The sequence below is a fragment of the Limtongia smithiae genome, assembly GCF_038497785.1.
Source record: "Limtongia smithiae strain NRRL Y-17922 unplaced genomic scaffold V1518scaffold_1, whole genome shotgun sequence".
Lineage (NCBI taxonomy): Eukaryota > Fungi > Ascomycota > Lipomycetes > Lipomycetales > Lipomycetaceae > Limtongia > Limtongia smithiae.
In genome coordinates, this window is record NW_027117622.1 from 1,512,961 (window position 1) to 1,530,697 (window position 17,737).

Sequence of the window (17,737 nt, forward strand, 5' to 3'; positions counted from 1 at the left end):
ACACGACTTTACCATCGCGCTGTGCTCTATATTTTGATGGTTGCATAGGTTAGGTATGCTTTTACGGCAATAGATCTACGCAGCTGTGTCAATCGCGCTATGAAAAATAATTCCTATTGACAGGCTCGGCCATGCTTTCCCAACAGATCGACCCAACAACAGACTGAACGAAGTAAAGCACTGCTTGTTGTTTGCTATATTGCGCTAGGCCGTCACTGTAGTCTTTGGGGCATCGCTAGGTGATGCTGCTCTGGAACGCAGCAAGTTTCGAAGATCCGCGGAAGCTCTCGCAGCTCTGGAACGGGCTGGTGGGGGCGGGGGTGGGGCATGGAGGGCGCGTTGGGAATTAATCTTGGTGGGCATCGAATCATATTTGCCGGCTTCACGATGACGATCACGTCACTCGATCACCGCTCCCACTGCTCCCGTTCTCCATTTCTCTCTCGCGTCTCCTCTTTACCCCGCCCATCGTCGCTAGTTTTACCGAACCACTAGCTCCCGTCCAGCAGCGCACGCTGCCCGAGTACACACAATGCGCGCTCCACGTTCACTCCTCGCCTCGTCGTCGGTAACCCAACTTCGCCGTTTGATCGGCCCACCTCGAACTCTCGATCTCGTCTGCACATTCAAGACCGATGCAACCTCTGCTACCGCCGTCGCTGCTGACCCGGAGCGCCAGCCATTCATACTGTCCGAAGTCGCCGACGCCGGCGAGACCGTTCTCCAGCGCGCGGTCAAGGCTGCTGGACCGCGCAACACGTGGACGAGAGCGGAGATCAGCGAGATCTACGAGACTCCGTTGATGGATCTTGTCTACAATGCGGTATGTTTTACTTTCCGATCGAATGAATTGGTGCTGATCTTCAATTGCTGTAGAGCACTGTGCACCGTAAACACCACGATCCGGGCCAGGTTCAACTTTGCACGCTGCTGAGCATCAAGACCGGCGGCTGTACAGAGGACTGCTCGTATTGCGCACAGTCGTCGCGTCACGATACTGGCTTAAAGGCTTCGAAGCTGGTCAAGCTCGGCAGCGTCCTACGAGCTGCGCGCGTCGCGCGCGACAATGGCTCGACACGCTTCTGTATGGGAGCGGCGTGGCGCGACATGCACGGCCGCAAGTCGAACCTGCGCGACATCAAGGAGATGATTACCGAAGTCCGCAGCATGGGCATGGAAGTGTGTGTGACGCTCGGCATGCTGGACGACGCGCAGGCAAAGGAACTAAAGGACGCTGGGTTGACCGCATACAACCACAACGTCGACACATCCCGTGAATTCTATCCTAGCGTCGTTACTACGCGTACGTACGACGACCGACTGAACACGATCGAAAATGTCAGCCAGGCCGGCATCAGTGTGTGTTCTGGTGGTATTCTCGGCCTCGGTGAGTCCAAGACTGACCACGTCGGTTTGATCTACACACTAGCGACGCTGCCTACTCACCCAGAATCGGTTCCGATCAACTCCCTTGTCGCGATACCCGGTACCCCTCTCGGCGAGAGCAAGCCAATAGACTTCAAGTCGGTGCTCCGCACAATTGCGACCGCGCGCATCGTCATGCCCAAGTCCATCGTGCGTATTGCTGCTGGTCGTATCACCATGTCGGATGAGCAGCAAGGTCTCTGCTTCATGGCCGGCGCGAACGCCATTTTCACAGGAGAGAAAATGCTGACAACGGATTGCTCGGGCTGGGACGATGATAAAGTTCTGCTCGAGAGCTGGGGATTACGGCCTATGAAGAGCTTTGAGCGCGAGAGCGCGAACCCAGAGATGGTGAAGGAGGACACTGTAGAAGTCAAGGCAGAACACACGCAGGTCGGAGCTCTGTTTGGCACAGGGAAAGATTTCGGTGATAGAATTTAGATAGAAACTCGTCTCGCGACAGGCGAATATGATAATGCCTTATATCCTGTGCGTTGTCGTCTGCTTGCAAGGCTTCGAAGTTCTGGTTGGGAGTTCGAGATCATAACTTCCTAATTTCACTGCCTACAACGGATCGCGCATCACGAAGCAAACCAACCTCGCCCTCTCCAACATGGCGGCCGGCCCAAATCAAGAGTCTGCATATCTCGCGTATACGAAACAATCACCTGCAGCATTGTCCACCCCATCACCAGCTGCGGCATCCCTGCTGTCGCCGTCAGCCCCCGGCACATATCATGCATCTGGCGGAAGTACAGGCGGAGGAAACACGCAACAGCAGCAAGGCGCGAATGCACCGACGCCGACACCAAGTGGATCTTCGAGTTTTGGTGCTGAATTTGAGTCCGAAGACCCGGCCGTATACGAGAACAGTTACTTTGTGAACCTGGCTGCTGTGAAAGAGCTGCCACGAGACGCAACCAACGGCGAAGACACGAACCGCACGTCAGGGTCGTCGTCGACTGAGGCTGGACCTCACGCGTCCAGGATGACTGCTGTCATGATTTCACCGAGTCTACATATCCGCGCGTTTGATCTTGTCGAGGAGAGTACACCGACAATGTCTGAGAACGATGTCCCGCTCAGTCTGTCCATGTTCGGAGCGATCAAGGGACGGAAGCATGCGCGGATCTTCTAAACAAGCTATTTAGCTCTTTGAGCATGCAGCATAGGCTAATTATGCTATTCAAGGTCATCGGTACTTGGCGTATGGGTTGCAAGTTTGGTTAGGGTTCTGTATAATACTGTACTGTTATTTCTTTGTTATGCATAATTACACAGCCCCAGATCGACCAACTGAGCCAATTACCCTCCATAGGCCATATCCCGCGAACCAAGCGCCATGATGTGTAAATTGTTGCGAATGCTGTATGTGATATTTAGGCAGTTCCCTACGCAACACCTAGTTAGCACGTCACCTTAAACTAACCCCAGGATACATAAGATATACCTCCAAAAACTTGTCCACAAAGCCCTTCCGCGCATAGCGTTCGGGGTACTCCTCTTGGCTGAAGTACTTAAAGATTTGCGCCTTCTGCTTCCAGAAGTTGACGGTCTCCTGGTACTCCATGTTGCCTTGGGCAAGCAGCACGCTGATGACCGGCATCGCGCTAACAAAGCGCTGACGCTCAAACTCCTGCCGCAGCTTCGAGCGTACAATAGCGAGCGGCATATCCATCTGGTACAGACGCACGACAGTAGGCACGGCACGCAGGAAGCGGCGGTACAGGTGAATCGTGGCGAGGCGCGCCTCCGCAGGCTTCACGTACACCCGCGTCGTCACCGCCAGATGCGTAGCGTGCGTCGGCATCTTTGGAGTATGTGTCGGGTTGTCAGCTATGGGATTGTGCGCGTCACAGGGCGGTGGAGCAGCGAGCTGGAGGATTGGTCGTGATGATGGCGCGGAATTCACTGGGGCAAATTATTACGATCCAGCGCCGCTCATTCGCTGGCAGCGTCGCGAAACACGTGCCGCCTAACTAACTTCCGTACTCATTCTTCCCCGCATCAATAACACTCACACATCTCGTCGCAAGCGGTCATGATCAAGAAGGATCAAATTTTCGAGACTTTTAAGTCAATTTCACCTCTTCTTCTTAGGTGGAACCACTGGAGAGGCTAAGTCGATACCTGCGGATCAGGTCGTGTAGGCTTGGAGATCTATAGAGTGAGCCGCAGCGCAGCGTGTTGTATCAGCTCTTATTCAATCACCGCCCTGGATCAATTATATCGTTTGTACGAAGACAATCATGCAAACTGGTTTAATCGTGCTTATTCGTCATTTTAAGGAGATTCTCTCCCCCAGTGGACGCGAAGAAGCAGCGGTGTCAGTGATTCCTGAAGGAATACCCTAACCCAATACTCGATGTTCGTGCTCTGAGCTCCGCGGTGCATAGGAAAGTCGACAACGGCGCGCGACGCGTTGCGACACAACGACGACGACGTGATCTACGCGGTATTCGGACGCAATGGTGCGTCTTCACTACTGCTATCCGTGACTTTTTTTATTTTCTGACTTGTCTGAATAATAGCCGCTAAAGAAGTTCGCCGTGCCGCTGACGATCCGCGTCAAGAACGGCAAACAAACCGTCTTTCTGATGCTCGAGGAGTCTGTCCTCCTCTCCGATCTCCGAGATGAACTGCACCAAGCCATCGCCGACACATTCACATCTGCCACCGGCGACGATATCCACATTCCCGTGCCATCATTTGACACTGCAACCCCCACCACCGCCGCGAACAAGTCCACCGATAACGAGTTCAAAGTAGACGTGTCGAGTGTGATTCTCGGCCTCCCCGTCGACAAATCAGACTCTTCAAAAGGATTCAAGCAAGCTTCTGAGAGCAACCTTGACATGTCACTGGCTTCGCTGGGAATTACGGACGGTTCAGTGCTCGCCTACCGCATCGACAAAGTCGACGAACCGGGATTCAACATCGACGTCCCTTCGTTTGATTATGAAAGTAGCTGATATATAGTGCCTATCCGAAACCAAAAATAACAATCTTACAGATATTAAAATATGTGCCCCATTATGATACATCTCCCCTTACATGCTTCTCGCAAAACCTAGCCATCCCGATAAAATTTCTTGAAGAGTAAATGTAGCAAGAGATTAGTGTTAAATGTCGCCATATTATCAAATAGTTTGAATGTCTGGCAGTTATTGAACCTAATACAGTTAGCCTTGTCCGCTTCATGAAGTCCTTACAACATGAGTACTTACTGTTTATCCAGCAGATCCTCTAGTGGTAGTTCAATACTTCCAGCAGGTAATGTTATTGAGCCTTGCGACGCCTCAACGAAGAACACGCCAACCTGATCTGACGAAAATGTGAAGTCGACCTTCTCACACTGTCGGTCCGTAAAGCCCTTTATATCCAATAAAACACCTTTCTCTATAAGCTTGGTGGCAGAGTATTTGAACGAGCCAAACTTGGGAGCGTGGCCTGCACGTCCGAGCTCCCGCATGTGAAAATATTGCTTTGTGAATGGCATCACTAGTCGCCGTTTTCTGCAATTGTTCAGTTAGCACATCAAAGCAACTGTCAACGCGATATGTAAACTCACCCCTTCCGAGCTTGCAGAGTCGACATTGAGTGTTCAATATAGTCGTTATAGCTTTTTAGCTTCGTCTGCAAATACTCCTCCTTTTTGGTAAGATTTATCAGGGTCTGCTGGGCATCTTCCAATTCCTTGCGTCGGCGCACACGTCTATTGCGCTTTGTCCGAATATCGTTTGCAATTGAATTAACCAAGTCTTGGTACTTGTTCTGTCGAGTTATCTTGCCCAGCTTCTCGAGCGTGATAATCTTCTCCAATGCGATAACTTTCAAATCTCGGTATTTAAGCCTGGTGACTATGTTAGATGGAACAACACAGGAACACTTCTTAAGTACATACAATTTCAAATCTCCGAGCACGTTACCAGAAGAGTAAGTCGTAGTACCGGACTTCGATGCACTATCCTCGTCCAACAGCTCGTGATACTTCTGCTCGTCCTGTTCTGTCACCGGTTTAACCAGAATGCTTAGCAGATCTGGTCCTGTCTGTACGCGGATAATGTACATCAAACAGCGCTTTGCTTCAACCATGAGCGCGTTAATCTCGGCCTTTTCGCTTGTCACAGGAACAAAATTCGGATTCAGATCGAGTTTGAGCTCTGTGAGATTCGAATTATTTAGGATATCGCTCGTCGTGCTAGGTACCGCACCAAGTTCCGTAATAGCGCTTCGTAAAGGATCCGAATTATCCGGAGCCTGTTTTAATAGTTAGCAAGATCGACAGGGAATGTAATGATAGTAAACCGTACCATAATGTCGCCGTACTTATGGACAAGAGCATGAAGCGCATGAATATCTGCAGTTTTCGCATATAATGTTGGCCGCTGTGGAGATGTAATATCGTCTAGTTCGCTCATTTCAAAATATTCCTCCAAGTCCGGAACATCAATCACTATACCGCTATTAGTAATCCATTTATAGAATGCGCACATGGACTATAGGCAGACTCACAGCATCGAGTCATCTCGCGCATCTGAGCGATGTAGATCACTAAATTCTCGTTCAGTGGTTGCAAAAATACCGAGTCTTCGCTGAACACTTTGCCAGATGATATTTGACTTATAGTCCGCGCGACTTGGGTCAAATTCTTCTTCTGCAGCTGATTCAATGCCATATCATGCAGCCCAAACATATCCGGCGCCACAATTGCAGCATTGATGTATCTGTTGTAAATTGTGTTCAAGATTATGCTCAGCAGACGCTCCTCGCTCTCTTGTGGATACATTCTCTGCAACATGCGGAATATTTCGCGTCCAATGTATCTGATACCATAAGGAAAGTTTTCAATGTTCGCCTTAAACGATTTCATGAACAAAACAGAGTACTCTCGTAACCGTTGTAAGTTCTTGATAAACGTTGAGCGCGTCTCCGGATCCTTGGCGGCAAACTCAACCAGCACATTGTGGTCACGTTGGCTCCGCCGGCCTGTTTGCAACTCCTCGTTGTTGATCGATGTGTGGTAGATAGTCAATGGATCGCTCTCGATATCCAAATCATCTTCCTTCGTGATCGACTCAACTAACCCACCAACGAGCTCCTTTACAAACTGGCGCCCCTCTGGTCGCTTTGAGTATGCCGCAAACAGTCTTGTCCACATGCAGTGACCCTTAACCAACGACTGAACAAACATATTATTCGCTAATGCGCCGCCAATCGCTTGCGATATAAGCTTGATCATGAAAAACTCCTCTCGACGATTCTGCGCATAACCGAATAGCGACATGATTGCTAGCTCGACTGCTTTCATCTCTTTGTCAGTCACACGCATAACGTCTAAGCCTTGCAAGAGATTACAGAGATATGTAGGTTGAGTTTGCAACACGTAAAATATACCCTGATATAATTCAAGTCGTCTCCGGGAGGTCTTGTTCAGCGACTTGAGGTCGAGTGGATCCGAGCGATTCGTCCTTGTCTTCGGAATTCCACCATGCTGATGTTTTATAACCTCGTCCAAAGTAATCTTGTTCTTCACCAGTAGTGCAATCTTCACATCCAATTGGTCAATGTACTGCTCGAGTTGATCATTCTTCTGTATATCATCGACAGCCTTATTGCGCAGCTTTTCGTATTCAACTTCCTCCTCAAAATCGAGATCGCTGTCCGTTAGCAAATGAACAAAATTCTTCACTGTTCCAAGTGGTGGGCTAGAGCCTGTGGTAAGAGCTTTGTAGGCGTCCATTTGCTGCTTCGCGCGCACGAAGCTCTGAATCTTTATAACGGCCTTCATGTTCCGCTCAAAATAGTCGATCTGTTCCGCGAACTTTTTTCTGACCATGAAGCCTCTAACGTAGTTCTGTAAATCTGCAATGGCGCATTCCTCTTCTTCGAGATCGTAATACAAGATGTTGAGATCAACGCGCGTAATAGCTCCACGAATAAGAGCCTGAAATTCAACTATGTCATCCATGTGCATGCTTAACTGTTCTAGCAGTGCCAAATGTAAAGTTCGTACCAACGCGCCTCTAATAAGTGACTGCAACGGCACAACTGTAACTCCCTCGGACTCGTCTATAGCCCTCAAATTGTGGTAATAAGTGTACCGTGCCAAATTACCTCTTGCATGGCTCTGGAGAGCCACGATGTCACTTGAAGCTTCCATCATGCCGACATAGCTGATATTCATAGATGTGCGCGTGATAAAACCTCTGGCCTCCGACTGTAGCAGCACTAATTCGTCCACAGTACCTTGGAGCTCGAGCACTAAGTTCAATAATCGCTTTTTAACCAAATATCTGCGGGAATTCGATTTAATAGTCAAAAGATTGTCTTCTTCCTCAGCCAAAACCAAAAAGTCATGCGCTAGAGTTGTTCGCAGCAAGGAGCCTCTTGTTCTGGCATTAAGCTCCGTGACCAAGTCGCACGACGAAGTAAGCGTCACCCAGTCTTTGAAAAACTGCCTTCTGAACTTCTGACCACGAACAACAGCCTGCAGATCACCTAACGGACGAATACTTGTGGATGCATGAAGATCAACCATTGCGCGATCAAGATTCCGTCGTCTGAGGCATCCACGAATACACGCTTGCAAACCAGCGATGACGTCTTCTGTCTCCATAATCGACTTAGACTCCGCAGATGCTTTGAGATTTTGCAAATGACGCCGCACACAAGCTTGTAATTTGACGATGTTTCGCATTTCATAGCCCAAGCGCTCATGCGAGAAATCAAAGTCCCGTCGCACCAACAGACCTCTGACTCGAGCTGTGAGTTCAGATATTGTGCCGCCTTCTGCTTGTAAGATCTGGAAAATTGCCTTTAGCCGCTCTCGCGCCAGATACCGCCGAGCGGAAGACTGGATCACAACTGCGAAATTGGACTGTTCCTTGTATAGCAGTTTTGGAGCAACGACTTTGCGGGTATTACGTCCTCGCACCGCACTTTGAATTAAAATATAGGCATCTTCGTTGGCGGTGAGAGCTTTCGTAGATATGATGAGATTTGAGCGTAACAGTCGTCCTCGAATTTGATTTTGCAAAGCAATATAAAGTCCCACGTTGTCGGCCAAATTGTCAAAGAAGGCGCGGAGGTTGGATCGTACAATCGCACCAGTAATTGCAGCTTGCAGAGTAATGATACTTGAACTACAGTCTGACAATGACCTTTGGATTCCTAGTCGAATTAGTAAGACGCAACACAGAATAAATTTCCCAGACTTACTCGCTTCCTCTGTCTCTTCTGGCTCATGTAGTTCCTCTGGCTCGGACGCAGAAGAGGGAACAAAATTCGGAAGCTGCTTCGCCATGGTTCGAAAATTAGGCACATTAACACCGGCAGCGTCAAGGCCGCGCTGGGTATCTCGAATCTCTTCATTGGTGAATTCGAGCTTTCCAACGAGGTCGCCAATTTCTGGCGCCAAGCCTTGTGAAGATAAAATCCAACTGAGCGCGTGAATGCAGTAGATGACCTTGGGAATGTTCTTCTTGTTGTATAAATCCGTCAACTCAAAACGAAATAGCTATTGAAAATGATTAGACTTGGTTTAGCCCGCGTATAAAAATTTGAAATACCTCAGGCACATCAGCTTCGTCTAGTAGACCGAAAAATGCATTGATATTGTCTGCGTGCCGCCATTGCAATTTCGGCGCTTGGAAGATCTTCCGTACCAATTTGGGATCAAACACCTTGGTCAACTGTGCTAGAACAACACCGTCACGGAGAGCTTCTTCCAGTTGAATAACAGGAGGAATTTCCTCATTAATGCACGCTTGAATCCATCTATCAGTGACGTCATTAGTATATCTCATTCGTACAGGGATGTGGGTACGCACTCTTTGGCTTCACCTATGTGACATAGATATTCGTACGCCTGTAATGACTTTCGCTGCGTTTCCATCCAGTTTCTTGATCGTATGGTCGACGATTCTGCTGATTCTGGTTTTTGTAGTCGTAGTCGTCCAAGCATGCCTATCCACAGTAGGTCAGCCTCTAAATATCAGGCGAGCGGACTGCATATACTAACCTGCAATATCACCAGAATTGTCAGTAACACCAGGAAGAATAATTTCAGAGCCATTATTTGTAGCGTTCTGCGCGAGATTACGGAAGTGGTCAACGCTGCTGCTCCGGAGAGCACTGATATCCTGAACATCCTTGAACGCGCGGCTCGTCGCCGACCGCGAAGACGTGTTTGTCGCGTTGATGTGCGCGGATGACGCCGGACTGAGAGGACCTGACATGAATATATTCGCAGTAGCTGAGATTGCTGGTGAGGTACTCTGGTGGTGAAAGAAGTTGAAGCACGCTACACTTCGTCACTTGCCCTTTCTCATGTACGCCACGTCGAAACCAGAGAGTAAACAAACATAGGAGCGTGGTCATGTGACTAAGACATGCGGCTTACAGTGCTGGGAACCCAGCTGCACTAGACCCTGAAGGAAAAAGGTAGTCAGTAGTCGGCTGAGCCGCACAATGGCGTTATGGAGTTGGGCTAAGCCCGACACAGCGCTAGCGGCCTCTAGAGGGGAAACTCCCAACGGAACTAGATGCTGCTTTAGGACTAGTGGCCGTGCTGAACGGGTTGCCGACCACTCTTCTCGCCTCTTTTTTTTTCGCCGCTCGCGGAGCGTCTCTCTTCTCTTTTTCTTTTTACTTGGTAAAGCCTTGCGTTTTATCCCGCCTTTAAGTATTACACGGAATATTTTCAAGCGAATTTTTATCAGCAATCATGGTTTCCGTCGATAGCTCCTCCAAGTTTGAGAACTACGAGTCCGCGCTCGAGCTCTTGCAGACTTACAAGGAAAAGGACGGTCTCGACGTCGACACGCTCATGAACTCCAAGCTTCATGGCGGTCTGACCTACAATGACTTTCTACTCCTCCCTGGCAGAATTGGTAAGCTTGGCTTCAGGTCATTTTTTGTACGCTGGACGCGTGCTCCTGTGACAAATTTGCTTACGCCGCATTAAAGATTTTCCGTCCAGCGAGGTCGTGCTCGACACAAAGATCACGAAGAAAATTTCGTTGAAGACTCCCTTGGTTTCTTCTCCCATGGACACTGTTACAGAGTCTGAAATGGCTATCTACATGGCTGTACGTCATCTTTCGATTTTGCTTCCAGGTGTGCTTGCTGACTGTGGCAAAAGCTTCTTGGAGGCGTTGGTATCATCCACCACAATTGCACTGCGGACGAGCAGGCCGAGATGGTCCGCAAGGTGAAGAAGTATGAGAACGGATTTATTTCCGATCCCGTTGTGCTCTCACCTCGTGCGTCTGTGTCTGAGGTCAAGAACCTGAAGGAGAAGCTGGGCTTCGCTGGCTTCCCTGTAACTGGTAAGCTATACATGAATTTTCTCTGTCTCGTGCACGATATATCATGATGCATTACACTTATTATATAACTTTCGTTCTACCGCAGCGACTGTCATGGTCGTGGGGACATTTTGATTCTGATTTTTCACGTGGTTGACGCGTTTCTAAGCCGTGCATTGATATCTTTGACTTTATGGTCCACGTGGATTTGGTGTATGTCTAACACTTTGTTTAGAGAACGGAGCTGTTCCTGGGAAGCTCGTCGGAATCGTCACGTCGCGGGATATCCAGTTTTTGGACAACGACAATTTGCTGGTTGAGGATGTCATGACCAAGGAGCTCGTTACTGCTAATGAGGGTGTTGACTTGGCTACCGCCAACGAGATTCTTCGCAGCTCCAAGAAGGGTAAACTTCCCATCGTTGATGTTGAGGGCAACCTGACCGCCCTACTCTCGCGTACCGATCTGAAGAAGAACTTGCATTATCCTCTTGCGAGCAAGCTGCCCGACTCCAAGCAGCTTATTTGCGGTGCTGCCGTCGGTACCCGTCCCGAGGATAAGGATCGCCTGCGCAAGCTTGTCGCCGCTGGTCTCGACATTGTCGTCCTCGATTCTAGCCAGGGCAACTCCGTCTTCCAGGTCAACATGATCAAGTGGATTAAGGAGGAGTTCCCCGACTTGGAGGTCATCGCGGGCAACGTCGTCACTCGCGAGCAGGCCGCCAACCTCATTGCTGCTGGTGCCGATGGTCTGCGTATCGGTATGGGCTCTGGCTCTATTTGCATTACTCAGGAGGTCATGGCCGTCGGTCGTCCTCAGGGTTCCGCTGTCCGTGCGGTCTCGGAGTTCGCTGCCCGTTTCGGTGTTCCGACTATGGCGGACGGTGGTATTCAGAACGTTGGTCACATCACCAAGGCGCTCGCACTCGGTGCTTCCATTGTTATGATGGGCGGTCTCCTTGCCGGCACCACTGAGTCTCCTGGTCAGTACTTTTACCGGGATGGCCAGCGCCTGAAGGCATACCGTGGCATGGGCTCGCTCGAGGCTATGGAGAAACAGGCCACCAACAATAATGCGGCTACTGCCCGCTACTTTTCTGAGGGTGACTCTGTTCTTGTTGCTCAAGGTGTGTCCGGCAGCGTTGTCGACAGAGGTTCTATCACCAAGTTTGTGCCCTACCTGATTGCTGGTCTTCAGCATGGTCTTCAGGATATCGGTGCTCACAGCTTGACTGCATTGCATGAGAAGGTTAACGCGCATGACATCAGATTCGAGCTTCGAACTGCGTCGGCGCAGGTTGAGGGTGGCGTTCATGGATTGTACTCGTATGAAAAGAGACTGCACAACTAAATTGTGACAGGAACATCGCTGTTGAAAAATGGGCGGAAATTTAGTTATGTTGTATTGTTAGTGTTATTATGCTTTATTTGGAGGTGCATGATTTGTGTTACTCAGTTCATTCTTTGGAGGATATATGGCGTGTTTTATGTGTTTTTGTTATGCAGTTAGCTAGCTGCTAATCGTAAAAAGCAAGTCCTTAATTGAATTTATTAATGAATATTATTATCTTTACATTGCAAATGTTGAAGAATAAAGCTGCATATGGGAAATATTTGCGTAAACAGTCGGCTACGATCCTGAAACAAGTGTACAAACTTGTTAATGACACTATAGTCTTAGCATTCATCGTAGCGGCAACAGAAATCGCCCTCCACCTCGGCTACTGCAAACAGCTAGAACACGCACAGATGACGAGGAACACGAAGTAAGTCAGAGACGACTTTGGCGATGCGGAGCAAATTGCCAGTTTTTTCATCTTTTTATTGTAATTGTCTTGCCATGTAGATGAACTTTTCGTAAAATGGATGAAGTAAAAAAAATTACAAAACATAAATTTGACAATCCTTTTTTATTTGTACATAGAGGCCATGGCCCACTTACTCCTCATCCTCCTCTACGGCGGAGACCTCACCGGCAATCTATATAGGATGTTAGGAATCTGTATATGCAACGAATGTAATATATACGTACTCTGTCCAGATCTCGCTGGCCACCGCTGGAAATCTTTCGGCCACCATTGGGAGCGATCTCAACGACGCCAATCTTCTCGAGGGCTTGGAGAACCTTGCGGTTGATCGAGCCGGAGGCGTCACGGTGGTGAGAGGGCCGCGAGCCACGGTTGATGGTGCCGCCGTACAGCTTGTTCAGCTTGCCAACACCGACAGATTTGCGGAGGTAGATGTGGCGAGCGACTGAAGCGGCGCGCAGGTAGAACCACTTGTCGGAGTCTTGAGGAGGCAGTTCGTTGCCGGAGCTGGTCTTGACGAGCTCAACGTACCCGGGGATCTCCAGCTTGCCTATAGAACCGATATTAGAGACCAAATCGTAATCATAGAGCGCTTCAGGGTTATGTGCATACCCTGACGCTGAAGGAACTGAGCGTAGGCAACGATGAAGTCCTGCGCAGGGACGTCTCTGCTAAAGCGTTAACGAGGAGTCACAACGAGCAAACATCAAACACTCCGCAATTCGCAGAGCATGCTGGTGATCATACTTGACGGAGTAAGAAGGCATCTTGGCTGTGAGGTATTGCTGTGTGTACAGACTACGATGCTGCTGCCGTTAGGGTCGGTGTGCACAGGAGAACTTGGAGGTGTCGTCGTGCCGCGCTGTCGTGGTCGCGAATAGGGTTTGAGCAAAAAGCAGTCACGCTGAATTATTGGTGCAATCAGAGAGCACGTGATGAGCGAAGGTGCTCGACGGCGTGACTTGGCTGCGGCGTTGATCTATGTCAGTGCGCACACAGCACCACGGTTGCGCAGTTATGCAGTCGTCATAATTAGGGTGCGTGCGTTCTCGTAACTTCCGCAGTTCGCACCGCGTTCATTCCTCCCTTCCCGCATTTCCCTACATAAGGTTGGGTCCTCGCTGCTCTACTCTTCTAGTCTCCACACAGCCTCCTAGACATCGATACAGCTACACGACATGGCTTCTACTCAGCCTACTTCGTATACCGCGGCCCCGCCAGCCTACGACGATGCGGCGGCCGACTACCACGCCACTGACAATCCATCGCCGTTGCTTACGCCGCATGGCGCACCATCGCGCGGTGAAGCAAGTGCAGGTCAGGCACCGGACAGCGATCTGCCTGACGACTTCAAGTACTCAACGTCGGTTGCGGCATGCTCTGTGTCTGTGCGGAATATGTTCGCCCGAAAGGTGTACACGATTCTGTCGTTGCAGCTTCTAATGACCGGCGGTCTGTCAACGCTCTTTATTCTCAATGACAGCATCAAGTACTGGGTCCAGTCGCATCCGGCCATGATGTGGGTGTCATTGATCGGATCTATCGTGCTTTTATTTTTGACTTTCTGGAAGCGTCAGAGCTACCCAACCAACATGATGTTCCTTGCCGGCTTCACCGTTCTTGAGGGATATTCTGTCGCGACCATCACCACTTTCTACGACGCCCGAATCGTTGCAGAAGCGCTGATCATTACGCTCGTTGTGTTCGTTGGATTGACTCTGTTCGCCATGCAGACCAAGTACGATTTTATGAGCTGGGTGCCTTACCTTGGTGCGGCTCTATGGGTTATGATCGGATTCGGTTTTATTGCCCTGTTCTTCCCCTACAACAGCACTGCCGAGCTTCTGTATAGTTTGCTGGGTGCTGTCATTTTCTCTGCTTATATCTTGGTCGATACGCAGATGATCATGAAGCATTATCACCCCGACGAGGAGATCGCCGCCAGTATCAGCTTGTACCTCGACTTCATCAACCTGTTTCTCTATATTCTCCGCATTCTGAATAGCACGCAGCGTCAGAACTAGTTGACTTATGTCATATAATAGCACATTGCTGCTATTGAGGATAAACTCTCGAAACGCGACGCGTCATTCTCTCATCGAACTTAGCAGTACCGTCTTACGGAATGAACTGGCAATTGATCTGTGTATTTGATCTGGAATCGTATTGAGTACACTCCCCTATTCCTTTTTGGCGAACAAGGTTTTCTTTTCTGGGTTTGGGATTTGTTAAGGGAAGGTTGAAGATATGGATAGGGGTACCAGGGTTGTTGTAGTTTTGTGAATGATATAACGATACAAACATAAATAACAATACAGATTACAGACCAGTAATAGCAACGCAATGAGAAACACCGAAAGTGACCATGACTTTAATGTGCTGGGATGAAGTCACTGGCTTTGTTGAAATGCATATTCGATATGCTCCGATGCCGGTCTGTTGTGCCTGGACTGTGTCATTGATTTTGAAGTTGTATGGAGAGACGGAAGACTGAGAGATAAGTTCTTCGAGTTGTTGCTGGATTTCACGACAGTACCATGTGAAACCGTCGTTGTTGCTGGATGTGAGTTGACGGTGGTAATAGTTGTCGTTACAGTAGTGATGGGAGAGACGTTCGCTCCTAGAGTAAAATCTGAGTCTGCGTCAACCAGATCATCGTCGTCGAGCGAGTCGTCGCCGCCTAGGTAAAATTGCGGACGGGGAGGGGACGTAGATATGGCGGCAACCTCACGCCTTAGTGATGTAATTGACGATTGTTGTGGTGATCGAGCAGGAAGAGCAAGCTCGCTGATGGCCTTCGACATGCTGTTTGTTTATGGAGTTGCCGATGGGGGAGGACGTCCACTGTGCCGCCGGGGAGGATCGGAGGCACTGGTGCCGATGCGAACAATTTGGGCGAAGCTCGGTCCGCGGGGCAGGGCGTAGATATAAGAAAGACTGGGCGGGGGAGCAGAACATGGGGTAGACGAGGGGGCAGGCGGGGGGGAGCGAACAAAGTGCAGCTTCCCCAGATTTCTTCCGCGTGGCAGCCACACGCGCGCACGCGAGCAGGGATCATCAATTTGCGGGGAGCCGTTCCGGACTACGCGCGACCGCGGCACGTTAGTCTCACCAGCGCAGCACACGCAGACTAAAGTTATGACAATAATAATAGACACGGGAGCGGCAGCTCATGATGATTTGTCGTGCAATTGGCGCCTTTGCGATCGCGCACGGCTACGCTGGCGCAACACTGAGTGTCCGCGTGAGAGGACCGCGTCTCCCCCTGTTGAAACTCTTCCTCCTACTGACGGTCTTCAGCGGTCCGACGAGATTCCTGTCCGTGAGCTTGAATAAATATCACGCGGTCGTCTCCACTGCCGGGTATACCTGCCGGCAGTTGCGATCGGCGGCAGCTGCGGTTACGGTGCTGCAGCTGACAGAGAGACCGTGTAGGGCTTGACGCGTTCCTGCTCGTCAACTGCGTTGTTGGGAGCGGCAGGTGGGCTCCTCAGACGCGTCGCTGCGCAACCGCGCTTTCCAACCCCTATTTCCCCTCTCCCCCGGTCCCTGGGCCCACACTCCCTCAGTCCATTATTCTCGCGATTATCCGAACACAAGGATCCCAGTCGTCTCAGAGAGCGATTTGATGACCATGAACCTCTTACAGAAGTTCTATTCTGGCTATATCAGCGCACTGGCAAATCTGCAAAAGCATTATGTCCTGAGTCGTTATCTGGTTAGGGAACTAAAATTCGAGATCGCTTATATTGGGAGTGTGGCCGAGTGGTCCAAGGCGCCCGCTTCAGGTTTTCTTAAGGAAAATGTGGATGCTGGTCTCGAAAGAGGCGTGAGTTCGAACCTCACCGCTCTCATTTGTTTTTGATTCAATGTGTCGATTATTTTTGCATCTTATGCAGTTTGCCTTGATCTGTAGCTCTATGGCTCACCGATAAACTGCTCTTCTTACTTCAGTAGTGTAGAGTACATCCTATATTAGGAAAGGAACATGAAGAGCTAGGGACCAAATAACTGACTTTTAAAAGCGGAACACAACTAAACAAATATAAACTAGCCAACAATTTTTCGAACGAATATATCACTGCTAACCTATTCCGGAAAATATTGCTTGTGCACATGAAGCGTTCTATGAGCGGCCGCCGCGCCCACGCGATGAAAATCCTCCACGGCCACGAGGCGCGCCACCACGGAAACCACCAGCTCCCCCACGAGGAGCGCCGCCACGACCACCACTAAATCCACCACGGCTACCTCCGAATGAGCTGCTGCCACGAGAGAAGCCACCACGGCTGCCACCACGAGGGCCGCCGCGCATAGGACCACCACGGCCACCGCCGCGGCTGAAACTACCGCGACCGCTTCCACGAGCACCACCACGACCGGCGCCCTTCTGCCTTGGCGCCTTTGGTCCTGGAGGACCCTTGGGCTTGGGTAAAAATCTAAAATTGGAAATTAGTACTGCAAGGCAATACATATGCGCATTCCGACGTACCTTTCTAATGGGAGAAGCTTGTCGGGCCCAATATAGAACTTGTCTCCAGTCTTGAATGATGTAGCAACGATTCCGTCCTGTGGCTTGATTGTAAAGTAAACCTCGTTAATGGGTCCTAGGATCTCGTCGACTTTGCCGATAGCAGTCTACCACTCAGTTAGAATATCAAATGAATCAGGTGGTGAAAGAGCCAATACCTTGTTCTCCAAATATATTGGCGCATTGAAATATGGAATCTTTGTGTTTATTGATTGGCAGACAATGTCTCCCTCAGAAGCATGTAAAAAAGTTCCCATCTCTAGGTTCATGGTTAGCACAGAGGTAACCGTCTCGCTCAAGTCGCAGAACTCTTGTACCTAGCACAGACTCTGGCGGTCCCTGATATGCTGACGGTCCAACTCGACCTCCTATACTTCTGTTAGCATCTCGTAGGTAGATATCGGTGTTCGGCTAGAAGCAACTGGGCATAATCATCGTTAAGCACACACCTCGGAATCCACCTCGCGACTGAAAGCGACCTCCGCGACTCATGACTGTAATATATGAGAATTTCCAAGAAAATACACAATGAAACCTGCAGCGTCCTCGGAGCTACGTCGATTCTCGTTCTCAAGAAAGCCGGGGTGATGATGAATTTGGGCTTCAACGACGATGTTCAAGTTTTTTGAAACCTTAGACATATAGTCACGTGATTTAACACCT

At 49.7% G+C, this 17,737-nt stretch overlaps 7 protein-coding genes and 1 non-coding gene across 8 annotated transcripts; 4 read left to right on the forward strand and 4 right to left on the reverse strand.

The window, feature by feature from the left end:
• Positions 1-532: 532 nt before the first annotated feature.
• Positions 533-1,866, forward strand: V1518DRAFT_368848 (uncharacterized protein; the record flags this gene model as incomplete). The annotated part of the gene is made up of 2 exons (XM_066901248.1): positions 533-823; positions 943-1,866. 2 exons carry the CDS (start codon positions 533-535, stop codon positions 1,864-1,866), a joined length of 1,215 nt encoding a protein of 404 aa, XP_066762260.1.
• Positions 1,867-2,654: 788 nt separating this feature from the next.
• Positions 2,655-3,410, reverse strand: V1518DRAFT_409772 (uncharacterized protein). Its single transcript, XM_066902435.1, has 2 exons — positions 2,876-3,410; positions 2,655-2,816 (listed from the first exon to the last, which is right to left on the reverse strand). The coding sequence occupies exons 1-2, from the start codon at positions 3,233-3,235 to the stop codon at positions 2,805-2,807; spliced, it is 372 nt and encodes a 123-aa protein (XP_066762261.1). The 5' UTR covers positions 3,236-3,410; the 3' UTR covers positions 2,655-2,804.
• A 926-nt stretch (positions 3,411-4,336) lies between these two features.
• V1518DRAFT_409778 (uncharacterized protein) lies at positions 4,337-9,825 on the reverse strand. Its single transcript, XM_066902436.1, has 10 exons — positions 9,449-9,825; positions 9,258-9,393; positions 8,997-9,204; positions 8,647-8,944; positions 5,941-8,598; positions 5,739-5,881; positions 5,330-5,685; positions 4,997-5,278; positions 4,653-4,940; positions 4,337-4,598 (listed from the first exon to the last, which is right to left on the reverse strand). The coding sequence occupies exons 1-10, from the start codon at positions 9,663-9,665 to the stop codon at positions 4,496-4,498; spliced, it is 4,689 nt and encodes a 1,562-aa protein (XP_066762262.1). The 5' UTR covers positions 9,666-9,825; the 3' UTR covers positions 4,337-4,495.
• A 206-nt stretch (positions 9,826-10,031) lies between these two features.
• On the forward strand, positions 10,032-12,327 carry V1518DRAFT_409781 (IMP dehydrogenase/GMP reductase). The gene is made up of 4 exons (XM_066902437.1): positions 10,032-10,319; positions 10,396-10,517; positions 10,571-10,757; positions 10,972-12,327. The coding sequence occupies exons 1-4, from the start codon at positions 10,154-10,156 to the stop codon at positions 12,084-12,086; spliced, it is 1,590 nt and encodes a 529-aa protein (XP_066762263.1). The 5' UTR covers positions 10,032-10,153; the 3' UTR covers positions 12,087-12,327.
• Positions 12,328-12,673: 346 nt separating this feature from the next.
• On the reverse strand, positions 12,674-13,310 carry V1518DRAFT_403212 (40S ribosomal protein eS19; the record flags this gene model as incomplete). Its single annotated transcript, XM_066901863.1, has 4 exons — positions 12,674-12,715; positions 12,768-13,093; positions 13,156-13,214; positions 13,291-13,310. The coding sequence occupies 4 exons, from the start codon at positions 13,308-13,310 to the stop codon at positions 12,674-12,676; spliced, it is 447 nt and encodes a 148-aa protein (XP_066762264.1).
• Positions 13,311-13,571: 261 nt separating this feature from the next.
• On the forward strand, positions 13,572-14,876 carry V1518DRAFT_409786 (inhibitor of apoptosis-promoting Bax1-domain-containing protein). The gene has a single exon (XM_066902438.1). It carries the CDS (start codon positions 13,722-13,724, stop codon positions 14,565-14,567), a length of 846 nt encoding a protein of 281 aa, XP_066762265.1. The 5' UTR covers positions 13,572-13,721; the 3' UTR covers positions 14,568-14,876.
• A 1,418-nt stretch (positions 14,877-16,294) lies between these two features.
• On the forward strand, positions 16,295-16,397 carry V1518DRAFT_t2. The gene has a single exon. It is a non-coding gene; the product is annotated as a tRNA-Leu (tRNA).
• Positions 16,398-16,421: 24 nt separating this feature from the next.
• Positions 16,422-17,671, reverse strand: V1518DRAFT_409788 (Gar1-domain-containing protein). Its single transcript, XM_066902439.1, has 5 exons — positions 17,524-17,671; positions 17,392-17,442; positions 17,233-17,333; positions 17,036-17,181; positions 16,422-16,982 (listed from the first exon to the last, which is right to left on the reverse strand). The coding sequence occupies exons 1-5, from the start codon at positions 17,564-17,566 to the stop codon at positions 16,670-16,672; spliced, it is 654 nt and encodes a 217-aa protein (XP_066762266.1). The 5' UTR covers positions 17,567-17,671; the 3' UTR covers positions 16,422-16,669.
• Between the last annotated feature and the right edge of the window lie 66 nt (positions 17,672-17,737).